This window comes from Enhydra lutris, unplaced genomic scaffold (genome assembly GCF_002288905.1).
Source record: "Enhydra lutris kenyoni isolate GAN:26980312 unplaced genomic scaffold, ASM228890v2 scaffoldscaffold21, whole genome shotgun sequence".
In the NCBI taxonomy this organism is placed as follows: Eukaryota; Metazoa; Chordata; class Mammalia; order Carnivora; family Mustelidae; genus Enhydra; species Enhydra lutris.
Window position 1 is genome coordinate 70,965,711 of NW_019154105.1, and position 19,823 is coordinate 70,985,533.

At 37.5% G+C, this 19,823-nt stretch overlaps 1 protein-coding gene across 2 annotated transcripts in view; it reads left to right on the top strand.

Annotated features, from left to right (window-relative positions):
- LOC111149029 (inositol polyphosphate-4-phosphatase type II B) overlaps nt 1-19,823 on the top strand; it is a 372,027-nt gene that overhangs the window by 284,947 nt on the left and 67,257 nt on the right. For both annotated transcript variants that reach the window (XM_022505917.1, XM_022505916.1), the window contains exons 19-20: nt 3,928-4,068; nt 8,666-8,763. In XM_022505917.1, coding sequence (XP_022361625.1) covers nt 3,928-4,068; nt 8,666-8,763 — 239 coding nt within the window. The remainder of the gene's footprint in view (nt 1-3,927; nt 4,069-8,665; nt 8,764-19,823) is intronic.

Consider the following 19,823-nt stretch of genomic DNA (forward strand, 5'->3'; position numbering starts at 1 on the left):
ATTCTTAGATCATAATGAAAAAATATGAATGTGCAAAGAGAAAATCCTTTTCATGGTGGAGAGAGATGGAAAAGAAAGTAAGTATAAAAGTTCAAAATGAACTTGCTTTCTTGTCTATAGTAAACATACGTTATTTTAAACTTTGTATAAAGGCTGCTCAGAGAAACATGACTGAATGAAAGGTGACTATTTCATATACATAAAGAAAAAATATCCTCATAATACTAAATATATCATCTGTGAACTAATGCTTAATTTTCCATGCACTGGAAGAAAGAAGAATAAGATTGTTCATATACACACCTGGAAAATAGTACCATTCTATATGATCAAAAGTGGAGAACTGATACTTTTATTATAATTGATATGGGAAGTTTACCAGGCCATTGGGTATAGCAGAGGACAGATGCTTTTTCTGAGGGAGTCTGTAGGCTGTATCTAAATTCAAAAGTTACAAACCAGATGTGAGTGGAACTTACAGAATATGGCAAAGTGAGCAGTTTGGTAAACCCTCTCTCCAAACATCAACATCACAATTGGACAGAATTGCCAAAAACAATGACCTTGAGATGAAAGAAATAAGTCAAATGTGCACACAAACTTACAAGTACTTATAATGAAAAACCAGTGGATATTGATTAAGACACATACATGGTGTCTGTGGCACTCTTGCCCAGAGTTGCTCCCATAAAACCCAGCTCAGTCGGCACAGTTTTAAGGGGGTAACACAGGCTGAAGGACCAGCAGTTTCACTACCAGAGGGGCTGACTTGATTTGGATTGGAAAGCAGGAAAAAACACACTCCTAAAAAGTTGCTGGAAACGGATGATTTAGATGACAATTTCATTCACAATAGCGTCAAAAAGAATAATTACATCAGACCGAATTTAACAAAGTACTCTAAGAATTGTACACAGAACACACAAAATCGTGCTTAGAGAAATTAATAAGGTCCAATAAATGAAAAGACAGTCCAATGTTCCCAGATTAGGATACTCAATATTGTTTGGATGGCAGTTCTCCACAAACCGATCTATAGATTCAGTGCAATTGCTGGCTAAATCCCAGTAGTCTTTTGTGCAGAAATTGGCAAACTAAACCTAAAATTTGTATGGAAATGCAAAGGACCCAGAATTCTAAAAACAATGTTATAAAAGGGCAAAAGAAGACTTACACTTTATGATCTCAAAACTTAATATAAAACCACAATAATGGAGACCCTCTAGTATGGGCATAAGTATATACATACCCATCAACGGAACAGACTTTAGAGCCCAGATGTAAACTATTACCTTTAGGGTCAATTGATTTTTGACAAAAGGTGCCAAAGCAATTCAACAGAGAATGAAGAGACTTTCCAAAAACTGTTGCTGTGATAATTGGTTATCCATACACAAGGAAAGTCATTTTGAACCTCAATTTATACCATGCACAAAAACTAACTCACAGTGGATCATTGGTCTAAATGTAAGAGCTTAAACTCCGAAACTTCTAGGAGAAAATATTTATTAAGTTGGGTTAGGCAAAGAGTTCTTAGATAGGACCAGAAATTCTAGATTCATAAAATACAGAATTTGATAGATAGGTTTTAATCGAAATTATAAACTATCAAGAAGCAAAAATATCATTATATCACTAAGTAAATGAAAAGACAAGCCACATAATTGGGAAAATATAGGCAAATCATATATCTGATAAAAGCCTTGCATCCAAGGGGAGCGAGGTGTCTCAGTGCGTTAAGCCTCTGCCTTCAGCTCAAGTCATGATCCCAGGGTCCTGGGATCGAGCCCAGCATCAGGCTCTCTGCTCAGTGGGGAGCCTGCTTCCTCCTCTCTCTCTGCCTACCTCTCTGCCTACTTGTGATCTCTGTCTGTCAAATAAATAAATAAAATCTTAAAAAAACCTATTAAAAAAATAGGCAAAGGATTTGAATAGATATTTTGCCAGATAAGATATATGAATGGCTTATACACACATGGAAACATGGTCAACATCATTAGTCATTAGGAGAATGCAAATTAAAACCACAATTCAATACCACTTCGCTCACAGTGGAAATCATCATAATCAAAAAGTCAGACAATAAAAAGTGTTTGCGAGGATGTGGAAAACCTAGAACCTTCATACATTGCTGGTGGGCAGGTAGAGTGGTGCTGCCACTCTGGAATCAGTTTGGCAGTTTCTTAAAAAGTTAAACCTAAAATTACTATATGACCCTTAGTTACATACCTAAGAGAAAACGAAACCATATGTCCACAGAAAAACTAATGCTTGAATGTTGATGGCATTATTCATAATAGTCCAAATTGCAAAGTATCCCAGGTAGCCAACAGCTTGTGAATACATAGGCAAAAAAGTGGTTTATCTATACAATAGAATGCTATAAATAGGAATAAAAAGGAATAAACTACTGATACAGCCTACAACATAATGACTTCAGAGACATCACGCTAAATGAAAAATGCTAGATACAAAAGACTACATATTATATGATTCTGTTTATATGAAATAAGTAAAAAAGTAAAATCTGCAGAGATAGAAAATAAATCAGGGTTTTCCTGGGGCTGGCAGTGGGATTGGGGTGTGAAAGCAAACAGGCATGAGAGATTGTTTGTAAAGTGATGGAAGTATTCTGAACCTGGATTATAGTCAGGATTTCACAACTCTATAAATTTGCTAAAACTCCGAATTATACACTTAAAATGCATGAGTTCATGCCGGTTCTATTTTAATAAAACTGACAAAAAGTTATCATAAAACTTTAAGTTATATAATGTTTCACCTTCAGCGCAACCTTTACACATGGACGGACTCATTAATTCTTCTCAGATTCTTGAAAGACTTGAAATAAATAAACATCGGCACTCTGTTAGCCGGGCTTTTGTAAAGGGCACGGAGAGCAATTTTAAAAAGAAAAATAATGTGTCCATTCATCTGAGGGTAGTGCTAATAACATCCCTGCTTGCTGGATTCATGGAATTTCCTGGTTCTCTGGTTCCAAGCTCAGGTAAGAAACAAGTCTGAGTCCATCATCCGGAGTAGTTTTGTCTCAGGATGGTTATACTTGACAACTAAAAATATTTCCACAAAGAGACTCACGAATTGTTGAGTGCTTCTTTTCCCCATACATGTATTACAATCCCAGCACTATAGATAGCTCCAGAAACACATGGATTTTCATAAATTCTGAGCAAAACTCTTCTACATCTCAATACTAGGTTCACACTGCATCGAGTGATGTCAAGTTTAAAAATATACAAGCAATTCTTCTTGTTGACCATGTTCTGTGAATCCTAATTTAAATTTTCAGCACTGAACATTAGGAGTAATTTTCAATGGAAATTTCCAGTGGGGGGAAGGAAAAACATTCCTGTGATATGCTCATGTTGCAAAAATGATCAGAAACCCCTAAAGGTTATATCTTACGTAATGAAACCATTCCATTTCCATCAAGCCATCACAAACAGGGAGGTTCATCAATAACAGGAACAATCAGGCCATGCTCAAAAATATCTTAAATGATTTGGTTTATTAGCTTCCCTATATTGAAAAATCCATCATTAAATTACTTTTTTCATTCTTGAGATTGGCTGGGTTTTAAAAATAATTAAATCAAGAAAATAAATATTGAGTCTCTTAGGCACATAACCCTGGTATACAAACGAACTAAACATTTTTCCTTTCCTAAAGGAACTCAGAGAAATGGAGAATTTTTTTTTAAACTGTAAATAGTTCTTTATGCCAAGTAATTTAATAGTGAAGTGAACAAAATGATTGCCGAACGAATTAATGCCAGAAAATAAGCAGATAGCGGCCCCAAACCTAAATCAGCTTTATATTCCAACTCCTTGTTTCTTTCCAATGACTCTAACGTAACAGTGAGTGGAATAAGCAAGGCTTCTTCTCTTTGTCCTCCGCTGTCCTCAGTGAACATTACGTGGTGGAGGTGAAGCTTCCCTCGCGGATGTTTGAGGCACTGCCTTTGCAGATTAAAGAGGGACAATTGCTCCATGTGTATCCAGTACTTTTTAATGTTGGAATCAACGAACAACAAACTCTGGCAGAGAGGTAAGCTTCAGGTAGAAGGCTGGGACTTCGGTTGTTGTTTTCGGTTGTGGGTTTTCCGAGTAACTCCCACCCACATGGAACTCAGGTAGACTCATGGGCACATATTGCCTTTTTATCGTAGCAAGTCATTTGAGATGGCAAAGAGAAATACTCATATTTCAGATTCCTGGCCCACATCAAATTTAAACACGGCAAAGGAATGAGGAAAATATTGAATGCCAATGCCAAATTATTTACATGGATATAAACTTTCTTCACGGTTCCAAACACCGCGTGTGTATCCAATTTTAACATGGCTTACATTCATATGTATTTCAACATTGTAGAGACTCAGCCAACTGGATCAAACTTTTCTGGACCTTTTAGGTCTGTCCATTTTTCCCTTTTGTTTTGTTTACTAAAATAGTTGTTATTGGGGGAGGTTAGCACATCTTTTCGTAATAACTTGCTTAGTCTAACAACAGATGATTGTACACAGTCCTGTGAGTTACTGTCAAAAACACTTTTTTGTATCTTATTACATGGTTCACATGTAGAGATTATCGAAAGTGTGGTTAAGACTTAAAGTTCCTAGAATACATTTTTAAAAGATTCTGGAGAAAGAAGTTGCCATCCTGCTGTGGGGCCTGGCTGGAAAAGTTCTCTGATGGGCAGAACTTTTGGAGAGTTTGATAGTCTTCCATATTTAAAATGCTCCTTGTACATAATTTACTCTCCAAATGTGTCCTTCCCCCATAGGTATCAGTTTAAAAGCACCTAGCATATTCTTTGCCATGACTTGGTAAGTATGTGTTAAAGCTGTATCGACGTCTTTTACTAAATTAAAAATGCTACTACATTTCTAGTCCTCCTGAATTTCAGTGACAGTCAAGGTACCTGTTTTTATCTATTCTCTCCCAGTGATTTTTCCTTCTGTCCCTCTTATCCAAAAGGTATTTCCTGGACAGCATAATTCTCACTTGTCAGTTATAAAATTAGGTGGCAGCTTTGTATTTCAAGTTTAATTTCAAATTGTGTAAAAGCATTAATCTCTTATAATATGCATAAATCAGAATATAATTTTATTCACTGTGTGGTACAAGAAGTTTACTTTGATAATTGAGCACTTTTCCACATCAATCCCTAAAGGGAGATATAGTCCAGTTATCTGTGTATATGTGCCTCACAGCAAGTCTGATGGTTGAGGTAAATGATATTTATGAACATAAATTATACAATATGGAGGAAAAAAAGCCCAGCACAGTACTTTCAATCAATTGTCTCTTCTTTGATATACTAGATTCAGAATGTTTTGGGTTTGACTTAATAAATTAAGGCCTCTGAGTGTGGTCTTTAGAGAGATATGAAAGTCACCATTTACAGGATTTTCAGGGAAAAGTTAGCATTGTAGTTACCATTGTATTTTCAAGCCCTTTACATTAGGTTAATTTGCATAATTTATGCCATTGTGACTATTTCAGTTGTTAGTCACTTTGTTTTAAAAAGTCCCTTCTCATGGGGCACCTGGGTGGCTCTTAGGTGTCTGACTCTTGATTTGGGCTCAGGTCTTGATTTTCAGGGTCATGACACTGAACCCTGCATCAGGCTCCATGCTGAGCTTGGAGTCTGCTTAAGATTCTCTCTCTCTCCCTCTCCTTCTGCCCCTCCCCCATCCCCTCTCTCATTTTCTCTCAATTTAAAAAAAAAAAAAAGAATAAATAAATATAAAAAATAAAAGGTCCCTTCCCTTTCTTCTCTCTTATCTCTCTTGCATACTTTATACATGTGTGTCTGTGTGTATACACACACACATATATACACTTTTTTTTCATATCTGGAAGCTGTAAAGACATTTAAAACTTGAAGCAGAGACAAAAATGGCAAAGTAGAGAAAAACTCAAAGAGAAGCAAGAAGGTTGGCACTCTGACATCAACTAACTACTGATCTGAATAGATCACTTCCTCTCTGTTCTCTGAACCTTATTTCTCTGATTCTTAATTTTGAGCTTTACCAGGCGACATCTATAAATTAGGTATGCTATGTAAACCCGGTGTAATATTTCACTACATATTTACCTATTGCCAAAATGTATGTTATGTGTATCCATTCTTAATTAAGTAAATACTGATTATTCTGGATTACCCTAACAAAATACCTCAGAATGGGTGGTTTAAACAACAGAAATGTGTATCTCATAGTACTGTCTCATAGTACCAGAGGTACTAGCCAGTTTGTTTCTGGTAAGAGCTCTCTTTGACTTTTTCTCTGTGTGCTCACTTGACCCTCTATTTTGTGTACACAGAGAGAGTGAGCTCACCGGTGTCTCTTTTTACAAGGACACACTAATCCTATTGGATTAAGGCCCCACTCTCATGACCTTTAATTACTTTCTTAGAGGCTCCATCTCCAAACACAGCCACTGGAAGTTGAGGCTTCAAAATGTGATTTTTGGGGGAGGACATAAACATTAAGTCCATAATGATGACATCACTCCAGCAAGAATGACATTTTTAAAATACCATTTGTTTTATAATGTCTGAAAAAGTTAGAAGTGTATTCCAGAGTTCAGAGAAACTCGCCTGTAGATTTTCCTGGGTCTATATTCCTATTCTCCAAGTTTAACAGTATAGATATTGAACATTGACCTTGCACCAGGCACTACTGTGCCGATCTGTGGGACACAGGGAACATGCAGTGTAACAAGACAAATGGGCATGATCCCTGTCCTAAAAAATCTTACTATCCCATAAGGAAGCCAGATCAACAAGTAATATGTGACAGTTTGACTCATGCAATAAGCAAAGATGTGGAAGGGGCAGGAATAAGGGAGGAAAGAACGTGATTCACAGATGGGAGAGGAATTCCTCAGGGAGGTTTCATGGAGTACATGAGCCTCTCATAAAGCCTGAAGGATGAAATGATCAAGCAGACAAGGAAGATAAGACATTCTAGTGAGAGAGAGAATAGCATGTGGAAAGTCGCAAAGGCATCAGTATGTTGCTGCTTGAGGGAGAAGGGGGTAACTCCATTCCCACAAGGGTTTAGAAGCCTTTGTGGAGAAGTTAGATGTGAAACTAAGGAGGTTAGACTGTCATTACAGAGAGAGAAGAAGTAGTGAAGTTTAGTAAGCTGATGTGAAGAACAGGTATTAGATTCACTTCTCCAACATTTCATTTATTACACGTGCAGCTCCTGCCACATAGTCAATGTTGAAATGTTGAATAAGTATTTGTTGGATGAATAAATGATCTGAATTAATGAATGACCATGGTGTAGAGGATAGACTGGAAGGGAAGGAGACTAAAGGCATAGTGCCGGAGTTTTGGGGAGGCTCTATACCCAGTCTGCAGTGGATGTAATTAAACGCCTACTATATAATGACAGTATTAAAGGAAAAGAAAGAAAGTCTGTCAGACATGTGAAAAGATCAATGAATAGTGGATGGAATGGCGAAAAAAGAAGAAATCCCAAAGAGTGCCTAGATTTTAATCTGAGTTAATGGCAGAGTATTGGGGACAAGTTTAATTTTAAACAAAAGGAGGAGGTGGTTTCCGTTTGGGCTTATGTTGCATTTGAAGGGGTTGGGATAATTCACACTGAAGCTTTCAACTGATATCTAGAAATGCAGATTTGGATGGAGATAACATATTGGAAGCCATTTACATATGATGTTTTTATAGAGGGACAACTTGACCATGAATTTAAATCTGGGACATGCTTAAAAAAAACACAAGGTCAGTGATATACAGGTGGAGAGTTTTGTGGTAAAGAGACAGAAGAGCACCACTACAGAGGCTGTCTGCCTTCATGGTGTGGACAGAAAATAAATGTTGGGGGGTGCCTGGGTGGCACAGTCAGTTAAACAGCTGACTCTTGATTTCAGCTCAGGTCATGACCCTCAAGGGCATGAGATCAAATCCTGCATTGGGCTCTATGCTGGATGTGGAGCCTGCTTGAGATTCTCTTTCTCCTTCTCTCTCTGCCCCTTCTGTGTGTGTGTGTCTCTCTCTCCCTCCCCTTTCCCTCCCTCTCTTAAACAAACAAACAAACAATAGAAAAAGAAGTGTTGACAGTCATAAACCACTCTCCAGAGATTGCAGAGGTCTATATGTGCCTGCAGCATCTGATAGTGTATACAAGACTGTGGCCAGCCAGGTGTCTGCTTTTGGTGTTCTAGACCCCTCCTCAAGATGTCATGGGTGAGGAGGAAGATTCGAGGGATGAAAAAGAAGAGGCAGGGTTTTGGCACTGTAGAAATACCACCCTGCAGAAGTCGGCAAACTAACATTAACTACTATCAACCACGCACAAACACAGGAGCTGGTGTTACAGATTTGGGTTTTCATTCGACTTCACATCTGATGATTGCAAAAATAGTTTGGTGTGTGAGAGGGGATTGGTGGAATCAGGGCCAGTGGAGACTGGAATGTGTTTAAATAACCATTGTGCAATGTAGCTTAAAAAAGACTCCTAAAAAAAAAAAAAAAAAAAAAAGACTCCTTAGGAAACTCTTGCCACCTACTTAAAAAGGAGAGGTGAAAAGTGTTAGTTCCAGGAGCTTCTTTATAACCTGTAACTGGTTTTTTGTTTTTTTGTTTTTTTGTTTTCTATTTTTAGGTTTGGAGATGTCTCTTTGCAGGAAAGTATTAATCAAGAAAATTTTGAACTTCTAAAAGAATATTACACAGCATTTATGGAAAAGATGCCACCTGATTGTAAGTATGCCAGCCTCAGAAAGTGTCAATAATAATTTCTTGATTATAAATTCTCAGGCCAGACATAGAGGTCAATGGGAGAAAGACACGTGCGGTAAGGATGGGAGAGCAACTCTGAGATTATCTGAACCAAGGAGACTGATTGCCGAGGTGGCAGGGTTGACACCTGCCTTCCTGCCTTGATTGTGCTCTCGATGTCCTGCTGCTTATGCTAGGACATTAATTTCAGTGCCGCTGGAAAATACCAAAAATCTAAAAATAAGAAACTTATAATTGGAAATCTCAGTTGAGTCCAATAAAAATTTTATGTAATTCTTAACCATGTAAGAGCCTTTAATAATTATTTAACTTTCTGATTTATAATCTGTATCAGATCACACATATAAAAGGAGAAAATCAGGTAGAATACAAGTTTGTACAGGTAATAAAAAGTAATACGGACAAAGGAATTAATTTATTGAATATATTTATTGTGATATTTATGTGAAACTGTTGAGGCATCCAGGCCTATAGAAATGTATCATTTGGAATTTTTTTTTTCTTTGGTCATTGTTCACTTCTTTTTCCCACAAAATTAAGCACATAGCATTTGAGCATTTCGAAACCAGAGAATCAGAAATGTGTTTGGGAGTGCCTGGGTGGCTCAGTGGGTTAAGCCTCTGCCTTCTGCTCAGGTCATGATCTCAGGGTCCTGGGATCAAGCCCTGCATCAGGCTCTCTGTTCAGCAGGGAGCCTACTTCCCCTCTCTCCTGCCTGTCTCTCTGCTTACTTGTGATCTCTCTCTCTGTCAGATAAATAAATAAAATCTTAGAAAAATTAAAAAAAAAAAAAGAAATGTGTTTGGAGTTCATCAATAAGTAGTATAAATATGTTGAAATATTGAGACATTTACAATGATAAGAAACTGAGTTTTAATAAAGGACGAAATATTTTAATATTTTTAATGAAAAGCTATAATAAAAGTCTACAAGGCAATTTGTTCACTGATCTGTAGTCTCATACTTATTCTGAAATACCTTCAGTAGAAGAGCATTTAGGACTTTTCATAAGCCAGCAAATCTTGCATCAGAATATTACAATGGTATATGCAAGTTCAAGTGTGGATAGTTAGAAAAATTCACTTGCAGGGTTTTTATATTATTTTATTTCACATGAAATATTATTTTTATGCCAAAATGAAATTAAGTGCAGGGAGACTTTTTGGCAGCCAGCATACTTGTGAATTCTAAATTTAATTTCTTGAAAAATTAATAATATAAACATAACTATTTGGTATTAGTAGCTAATCAAAAAAGGTTTATTTTAACTTGGATGTGAGTAGATAAATTTTTACAAGTGACCTAAAATTTGGATGGAAGTAATTCTCAGAATTCTTATAAACAACTTGGTTTCTACCAGTCCTTTCAAAGTATGGTCATGGGCCCAGCAGAATCAGCATCACCTGGGAACCTGTTAGCAATACAGATTCTCAAGCCTCTGCAGATCTATTGAGTTTGCCCTGTAATCTGTGTTTTAATAAACCTTCCACATGATTTCTAATCCATACTGATTTTTGCAAACCAATGATGTGCCATCGTTCTTCAAATTATATATTATATTTTGGGGCGCCTGGGTGGCTCAGGGGGTTAAAGCCTGTGCCTTTGGCTCCAGTCATGATCCCAGGGTCCTGGGGTCTAGCCCCACATCTGGCTCTCTGCTCAGCAGGGAGCCTGCTTCCTCCTCTCTCTCTCTCTCTCTCTTTCTCTCTGCCTGCCTCTCTGCCTACTTGTAATCTCTATCTGTCAAATAAATAAATAAAATCTTTTAAAAAATTTTTTAAAAATTCAAATTATATTTAAAAGTAGATTGTTGGCATAGTCTGTGAAGGACTTCAGTACTATATAAAAAACAATTATTTCACCTTAAAAAGAAATATGTGTAAGTCATTGTTGAAATATATATGTCATGAGTTATTGCCTGAGATATGAAATTTTTAAAAAATCCCTACATTCAAGTCATTTAAACTCTTCATAGGAACAAAAGCTTAAAAAACTTGAAAACATTAAGCCTTATATACTATTCTGCTAATTAAATATAACTAAATGTGTTTATGACTTGTAAATATATTTCATCCTTGAAAACATAGTACACTTTTGCATCAGACCAATTGTATTTCATTAGTTGGACGGTTGTCTTAACACAGTTTTTCCTGATACTTTATTTCCTATTATGTCAACATTTTTTGAGATAACACTGTCATAGACTTGGCACAGAATTTTGTGACATTACTTTGGTTGTTTTCCATAACAAACTTCCAAACCTGACCTATGTAATTATACTGACATATGTAGGGTTATACCTCATGCATAAATATTATAACTCAAAGCCTCATTCGAGTTACACTCCATTCAAGAAAGAAACTATAAAGCTTTATTAACGGTGTGAATAGAGGTTAAACTATTTGTAAAGGAGGAAAAAATTACCATGTTGGCTCATACCCATAATCTGTATAATCTATTGTTTCTTTCACAAGTGAAATTAAGAGATAATTTGTGTCAGTGTTAAAAGAATAAATTAATCCTCTAAAAACATGACTTTCACTTACTAATCCATTTTAGATGTGTTCTTCATTAACTTACTAACCCTGTTTTTTTTTATTGTTTATGAATTAAATACTTGAACTCGACATGTTTTTGAAGTAAAAAATTTCCCTTTCTTCCCCCGCAAATTTTTGTTTTACCTTGAGGGATGTCCTTTACTTTTGTGATATTGGGATTGAATGAATAAATCCGTTTCAGCTGATATGAGAAAACATACATGATAGGAGACTATCCATAAGTACAAGGAAAGAAAGATTAAAGAACCCACAAAAAAAATGGAGGAATTGTTAGAGATTGGGGGTCATCAAACATTGCTGTAGTTAAATGAGAAGGGTTTCAGCCAGGACAAGGTAAACAAGAATTTACAAATGCGATGAAGAAAAAGGGATTCAAGAGAAGTTGTTATATTTGGTGGTTATGAGCATTGATGACATTCCATGGAGTCATTTACATAAAAACATGGACTGGAACCACATCAGAGGCATTTAAAAAGAGAACTCGTGTTGTACAAGCAGACAACCAGAGAAAAAGCCACCCTCCCAGGAAAGTTTACAGTGACTGCAAGGAATGAAAAGATAGGCTGAAAGTAGTAAAATCAAAGAAGAGGGTTTTCTCTTTTGTTTCTCTTTAGTTTCATTTTCCAAGAGAGATGAAAATTTTAAAGACATATAGAAATTGCAGGACAGTGGCAAGGGGCTAAGAATCTGCTTTGCACCCTACCTGGGGCTTCTACAGGTGGGCACAATTATAGGGCCCCTGGAATTAGCCAGAAAGCCCAGGAGGGGCCCCAAGAGAGAGCAGAGGACTATGCCTCCCATATGATACAGAGATAGAACTTTACTTAAGAGGAAAGATGGAGAATTCTGGCTTTTAGAAAAAGAAATCTGCCATGCCTGGCTGAAGCCCCTGTGACACGTGAGGAAATCCAATACCAGGTCACAGATAATTCTTTAAGATTGGTGTTCTGAGTACATAAGGTTTGGAAAGAGGCCAGTATACTTTAGGCCTGCTGGTCTACCACTGTCTGTCAGGTCTTCCTGGTCCTTAGGTAGCATCAGAGGAAATTGCCTTGAAAAGAGTTTCTTCACAACCACTATATTCACTTTAAAAATCAGATTCGTCATGGTTTTCCCTGAATCCTATCAAATTCTTTTAACATAATAATTAAAACATCTTTAACTATAATTTGTAAAAGCTGTGCATGAGTGTCAAGCACTCTGAAGGTTAGTTTTGCTGAACTAAGATTTAGTTAACAGGGTACAATTTATTTAAACCAAAATATTTTTGTATCCTTTGAGCTTATATTTTCAGTTAACACTTTCCATTTTTTAGTGTTTTTATTTATCTTACCTCTCATTTAAAAAATAGACCAAGGGAGCGAAGCTGGTTCAGTGAAGGATAAAATTAGAAAGAACATTATAATATTAAAACTCAAAATAATGTGAAATATAAAAGTAACAGGACTCCATTAGGACAAGAAAACATTCATATGAGAAGATTTCCCAGAAGTAGATGAAAAAGAAAAACTTAACTATGAATACAATGTTGAATATCCAAAATCGGATTTTATTAAGTCAGAAAATGAATCAACTCACCCTTCATATCTAATTCTTTGTCTTTTAAAATTATTGCCATATAGCCATTGAAAATTCAACAAGAGTTTTCAAACATAGGACAGAACTCTGTAATAAATCTATAATTTTTTCTAGAACAAGTATATAGTAATAGTTTCCTGAGTAAAATTATTGGATTTTGTTTCTCTAAGAAATGAAAAACAAAACAAAACAAAATAAAACAAACAGAGTTACCAAGATCTCATTATGTAAAATAAACTTACAAATGGTTACACATCAGACTATTGCTAAGAAACAGACAACTAGCTACAGTATTTTCAACACATACCATGCTCTGGAAGAAATCAAAACTAGGTCTTGGCAAACTTCTTTAGCTGATCACACTGTTGGACTTTCCATATGGTTCAGTACCATAGAGTGTGGGAGATTAGTGGCTGGCTCACATGCTAACAGGTACCTTGTGTTACAAATGGATAAAATCACTGAAGAGCAGCATATAAATCAGTCCTTGGAATATTGAGCATATATCAGAAAGAAGAATTGCACATTTGCTCTGTTTATTAATGAAAATTAAGGCTACTTAAATAGATATTTCCTTTAGCTAGTAATGATATTATGAGCTCTGGTTGCAGACCAGAAAATATGTGATGTGATCAATACTGACAGCATCAGCTATGTGTGCCACATAGATGGGCAATGCTCCATAAACAAAATAAGGTGCATCTGAATATCAACCCACTTACTGTTTATTTACTTAAAATTGGAGCCCACATGTTTTGACACTTGCAACATGGCTTACTGATGCACAAGTTTAGACATGCTGTCTTCAGTTTCCCAGAACAAGTGGTGGGTGTTTCTGGACCCTGATTTTCAGAGCCCTCTATCTTTAGACTACCACCCATCCTGAGCCTGACTCTCCAGACATCAGCAGCCTCTGGAAATAACCTGAACTTATAAAATGGGCGATGAGGTAAGGCACGTATCTCAAAAGACATTAACAAACACATGCACACACATGGAGTTGCACACACACACAGACACGTAGACACACTGTCGCACTCATGCACACACCCCACTAAATGACTTCCAATCATCTGAGTTGGTTTTTCGTTTTTTGGGTTTTTGTTGTTGTTGTTGTTTGTTTGTTTTCATTTGGCAAAGGGACTTTCTGACACAGGTTAAATATTTCCCAGGTTTTAAAGTAAATTTCTGAGGCACCTGGGTGGCTTATCTGGTTAAGTGGCTGACTCTTGATTTCACCTCAGGTCACGATCTCAGGGTCCTGGGATTGAGCCCTGCACTGGGCTCCATGCTCAGTGGGGAGGCTCCTTCAGGATTCTCTCTCTCTCTCACTCTCTCACTGCCTCTCCCCTTTCTCTCTCTCTCTCTCTCAAATAAATAATTTTAAAAAATAAAGTAAATTTCTAAATTATTAACTTTTTCCGCACGTATAGCAATACTAGATCTCTTCTGAATGATTCACATTTATATATGATATTAATATAATATCTATATATACACTCTTTCTGAACATTAGGACAGCCTCTCAACATTTACAGAACAGTGACACCAAAGGCTACTGTTTCATTCTGTCAACTTAAGCTTCAGCTATGGGTATAAAAAAATACTGTAAGACCCATCCCCCATCACCTTTCTCCCTCCTCCCAATATATCTTTTCTCTCTGCTTCCTTTTTACTGTCCATAAACTTTAAAGGATAAGATCAGGAAATGCAAGAAGAGATTAACCATCACACAGAGTCAGATAGAGAAGGGTGTCTGAATTAGACATGTTATGCTAGCCTAGGCTGTACTTCGGTAAAACAAAAAAAATAATACCAAATCCTTAGTAGCCATATCAGTCTTAGCCCTGTCAGGAAAACACATTTGAGGAATTTGCTACAGAGCATTGATGATTGACATTTAAAAAGAAAAGGGGGTGGGAGGAGAAATTAACCAGGGATCAACATAGCCACTCTGAATTTAGCAATAGCAGGAAGCTGCTACCAGCCCCGGTGTTAAAGGGACTTACGTCAGATGTAGTGTCACCAGGGCACAAAAACTAGAGCCACCCAGCTCTCTCTTTGCTCTTGGGTGGGAGCTGTCTGGTAGAAGCTGGGACCATGGACAGAGCTGTCCCTGGGAACTGGAGCTGTGCAGAAGCCACGGATGCCCTTTTAGGAAGCCAAGAGATCAGAGGAGAAATGAGCTGGTTTCTGTCTCCCTCCTTCCTTTAATCTCCCCCTTAATCCTCATGGTCCAAACTTAATTATGAGTCAGTGGGCAGCAAGCAGCCTGGGGAACAAGGTTGCCTGTGATAAAAAGCCAAAGGGAAAAAAGTACAGATAGATATGAGAACAAATCAGCAGTTGACCAGCACCATCTGCCCCTCTGCCAGTCAGCACTTCTTACCTTTTACCCACACAAGAATAATCTCAAACAATCCATATCTGGATGTGGGGTTAGCTGTTTAGCAAGCATTCCAGATGATTCTGCTGTACAGTAAGATTTGAAAAGGTTAGACTTGTAAAATGTTATAGATTAGCTATCAAATTGTATGTTTTGTATTTCATTTATACTCCAGACTTGAGTGTAAAACAAAGTGAAATTCCCAGAATATTGAAATATTGTATCTTTTATTTATTGTTATTTAACAAACATTTATTGACCTAAGTGAAATGTGTAAATAAAGCAGCTCAGCTGTAATCATGATTCTGGGCAATGTGAGATTACCTTGATTTATTATGCCAAGCTAAATTAATGTGTCTAAGTTTCTCAAGTACAAGGAATAATCTGAACATTATAGATTTTTGGCATTCTCAACAACCATAAAGGTAAAAGAAGATATAAGATTCTTAAGTTAACATGTGAATGTTTTCCCAACAGGAGCTATAAATTACTGCATAATTAAATTACTAGTAATCATTTCTGTTTTACAGACATCCAACTTTGATACCATGTACATGGCCAGACATTCAAATGAGAAATCCAAATACTCATCCAAATATTTCACTTAATTTCGTTCAAACATATGTGTATTTGCAAAAATTCAGATGGCTGAGGAGATTTTCACATATTACCCATATGTTTGGAATTGCATAGACATTAAAGAAGAGTAAAAGGTACTGGCAGTATAGGAGAAATTATTTTATAATGCGGGACCACCTTAAGGGTGGAAATGTTCCAGAAAGAACAGATAACAGTGAAATTAAAAAATGACTAGCTGTCTCCAGTTTTTCTCTACCTGTCATTTTTTTCCAGTCAGCCTTTATTCTACATAACTTTACTAACACTGGTTTTGTCAGGGGTTTTATATTGTTAAAGCCAATGTTCAATTCTCTGTCCTCCTCCTGCTTAATCTAGTAATAGGTTTGACATTGTTAGTTTTTCTCTTTCATGACTCACTTCCAGGCCACCACACTTTTCTGTGATTGCCTCTACTCTCTGGCTGCTACTTTTCAACCTCCATTACTGATTCTTCATTATCTTTTTGACCTCCAAATGTTGGAGTGTCCCAGGATTTAGTCTATGGATGTCTACTTTGCCCTTGTTGTTTCAACCTCCATTACTGATTCTTCATTATCTTTTTGACCTCCAAATGTTGGAGTGTCCCAGGATTTAGTCTATGGATGTCTACTTTGCCCTTGTTGAACAGTCTCTTTGCTTTATTTTTTTTTTAAGATTTTATTTATTTATTTGACAGAGAGAGAGAGAGAGATCACAAGTAGGCAGAGAGGCAGGCAGAGAGAGAAGGAAGCAGGCTCACCTCTGAGCAGAGAGCCCGATGCGGGGCTCGATCCCAGGACCCTGAGATCATGACCTGAGCTAAAGGCAGAGGCTTAACCCACTGAGCCACCCAGGCGCCCCAGTCTCTTTGCTTTAAATACCATCTATTCATTACTGACCTCTGTACCTACATCACCAGCCCCTTTCTCTTCCTGGGTCTCGTATATCCTACTCACCACCTCAAACTCTATTCCTGATATGCCCTTAAAAATTTACCTTTCCGGGGCGCCTGGGTGGCTCAGTGGGTTAAGCCTCTGCCTTCAGCTCAGGTCATGGTCTCAGGGTCCTGGGATCGAGCACCGCATCGGGCTCTCTGCTCAGCGGGGAGCCTGCTTCCCCCTCTCTCTCTCCGCCTGCCTCTCTGCCTACTTGTGATCTGTCTCTCTGTCAAATAAAATAAAATTTAAAAAAAAAATTTACCTTTCCTACAATCATCACCACCTTAGTTTTTAATCAATTCTAGCTTTTTATGTTGCATTGACCAAAAAAAAAAAGTCATCTTTGACCCTTCTCTTTTCCTTACACCCCACTTTTAGTCTATCAGGAAATTTCACTGGTTCTATTTCCCAAAAATGTGCTACCAGTTCCCACCACCTGTCTTGCCACCACTATGCAAGCCCTTGTTATTCTTTCAGATTATGGCAATAATGTCCTTCTGGTCTCTTTGGTTCCTCTCTCAGCCTCATTGAGTTGTTTTTTTTTTTTTTTAATTTATTTGACAGAGATCACAAGTAGGCAGAGAGACAGGCACAGAGAGAGAGGGAAGCAGGCTCCCTGCCGAGCAAAGAGCCTAATGTGGGGCTCAATCCCAGAACTCTGCGATCATGACCTGAGCTGAAGACAGAGGCTTTAACCCACTGAGCCACCCAGGCGCCCCCTCATTGAGTTTTTATCCCTGCTGCTGAAATGATCTTTTAAAAAGGAAAACAGGGGGGGCACCTGGGTGGCTCAGATGGTTAAGTGTCTGCTTTCAGCTTAGGTCATGATCCTGAGGTCCTGGGATCAAGTCCCGCATCGGGATCCCTGCCTCAGTGGGGAGGCTGCATCTCTCTCTGCCTCTCTCTCTCTCTCTTTTGCTCCTGAATAAATAAATAAAATCTTTAAAAACATAAATAAAAATGGAAATAAAACCATGTATCTTCTCAAACTCTTCCAATAGGCCTTATTTTTTTGGTAAACGAAAAACCTGAGTTCTTACAATGGTCTCAAAGGTTCCCTGTAATCGGCAACAAATCTGCCCTTTGACTCTCCTCTCCTACCTGTCTCTCTCCCTCGCTTGCCCCACTCCGCGCCACGCTGCCCTCTTGCTGTTTCTGAGACGTTTCCTCTGCCTTAAATGCTTTCCCCTTATATGGCTCCTTCACTCATCTCTTTTAAGTCTTTCCCCAAATGTCACTTTCTTATTTATTTATTTATTTACTTAGTTATCAAATGTCACTTTCTTAGCGAGGCATTCCTTGACTGCCATCGTTGAAACTGCAGTCTCCCATGCCCTGGTCCCCTTCTCCATAGCATCTACCATCATCTAGTGTACAGCATGTCATTTACCTTGTTTGGCTCTGTCTCCTCAGAATGTAAGCTCCATCTCCTTGTCTATATTTTGACTCTATCCCAACTACCAAAAACAGTATCTAGCCCAGAGCTTAGCCTCCAAAAACATTTGTTGAATGAATGAATGAATGAAATAGATGAGGTCATTTAGTTGAATGTTTTAAAGAATCAGAGAATAATTGGGATCTTGTAAATAATCTAGACTATTCCAAGGAACACTCTTTCTGCTGGTAATTACTGGGCAATAGTAGGATTGTATAGTCAAGTGGTTTTGGAATTCACATTGTCACTTGGAAAGTTTTGAAAAGGCTTATTATAGCCTGGCCAACCAACTTGTTATGTAAAGGAGCAGAGAGTAAAGAATTCAGGCTTTGAGGGTCAAAGGATGTCTGTTAAAGACCTGTACCCCTGGGGCTAATAATGCATTGTATGTTGATAAAAAAAAATAAAAAAATTATTAAAAAAAAAAGGATGTCTGTTAAAATCACTCAACTGGATGCTGCCATTGTAGTGCAAATTAACCCATAGACAAGATGTGAATTAATGAACATGGCTAAATTTTAATAGAATTGTATTTACAAAAACACATAACTGACTGGGTTTAGGCTGCAAGTCATAATTTGCCAGTTCTACAGTGTCTAAAGCTATTTAGTTTTGTTGAAATAGCATTTTATTGCCATATATATATATACACACACACGCACACGCACACACACACACACACACACACATATATAAATACTCATGAGCATCTTGCCAAATAAATGCTCCTCAGGACATAGTTTAACAAATACAAACTTCGTGAATGGGAGAGCAGAGACTAAGTTGCATGTTTCCTGACCCCCCGCTTAAGGGCTTCTGATCTTAATTTAAAATCGCAGATTTAAAAACATTTGAATATTTCCAGCAGCACCTTTATTTTCTCTTTATAATTTCTACATGCTAATAAGTATAAACTTATTTTCAACTCATTGCAGAAGAAACTCTGATGTACTTTCACCTTCAAGCTTTTAATGCTCTCTGATGTTGATAAAAATTTAAGAGAAATTTTTTTCCCTGATATGTCTCTAGAAGCACTCCCATGACTTTCTGAAAGGAAAAGTGATGCAAGGAAGTATTCAGTTTTAATTTTTCATGTGCAGGTGAAACCACAGGCATAGACTTCTAGTGTCCAGTAACTTCTAAACTAGATGGAAGCAACAAATACAAGCAACACCACAGGTAACAAAGATAGTCACACACCATCACATATGTCCATACAAATGGCCACCTCCCTCAGTATTGACTTCTACATCTTCTGTGTTACTTCAGGGTCCTCACAAATTAGATGCATCTCCCCCCTCCCCCGTTAGCCTTATCCTGCTCTAATTTACATAGGAAAAGTCTAAGATTGGTCTTTTAGTCATCCTTACATTTTTCTGCATTCTTTCCTTTCCCACGGGACCTCTTCTATGTGTAGACAAAGTAGACTAGGTCTTGCATTACGGATTCTACCACTCATCAAAGATTGGCTAGACTCCCACTAAGCCAGGCTAGTAAGTCTGCATAAAATGGCACAAAATCAAAAGATA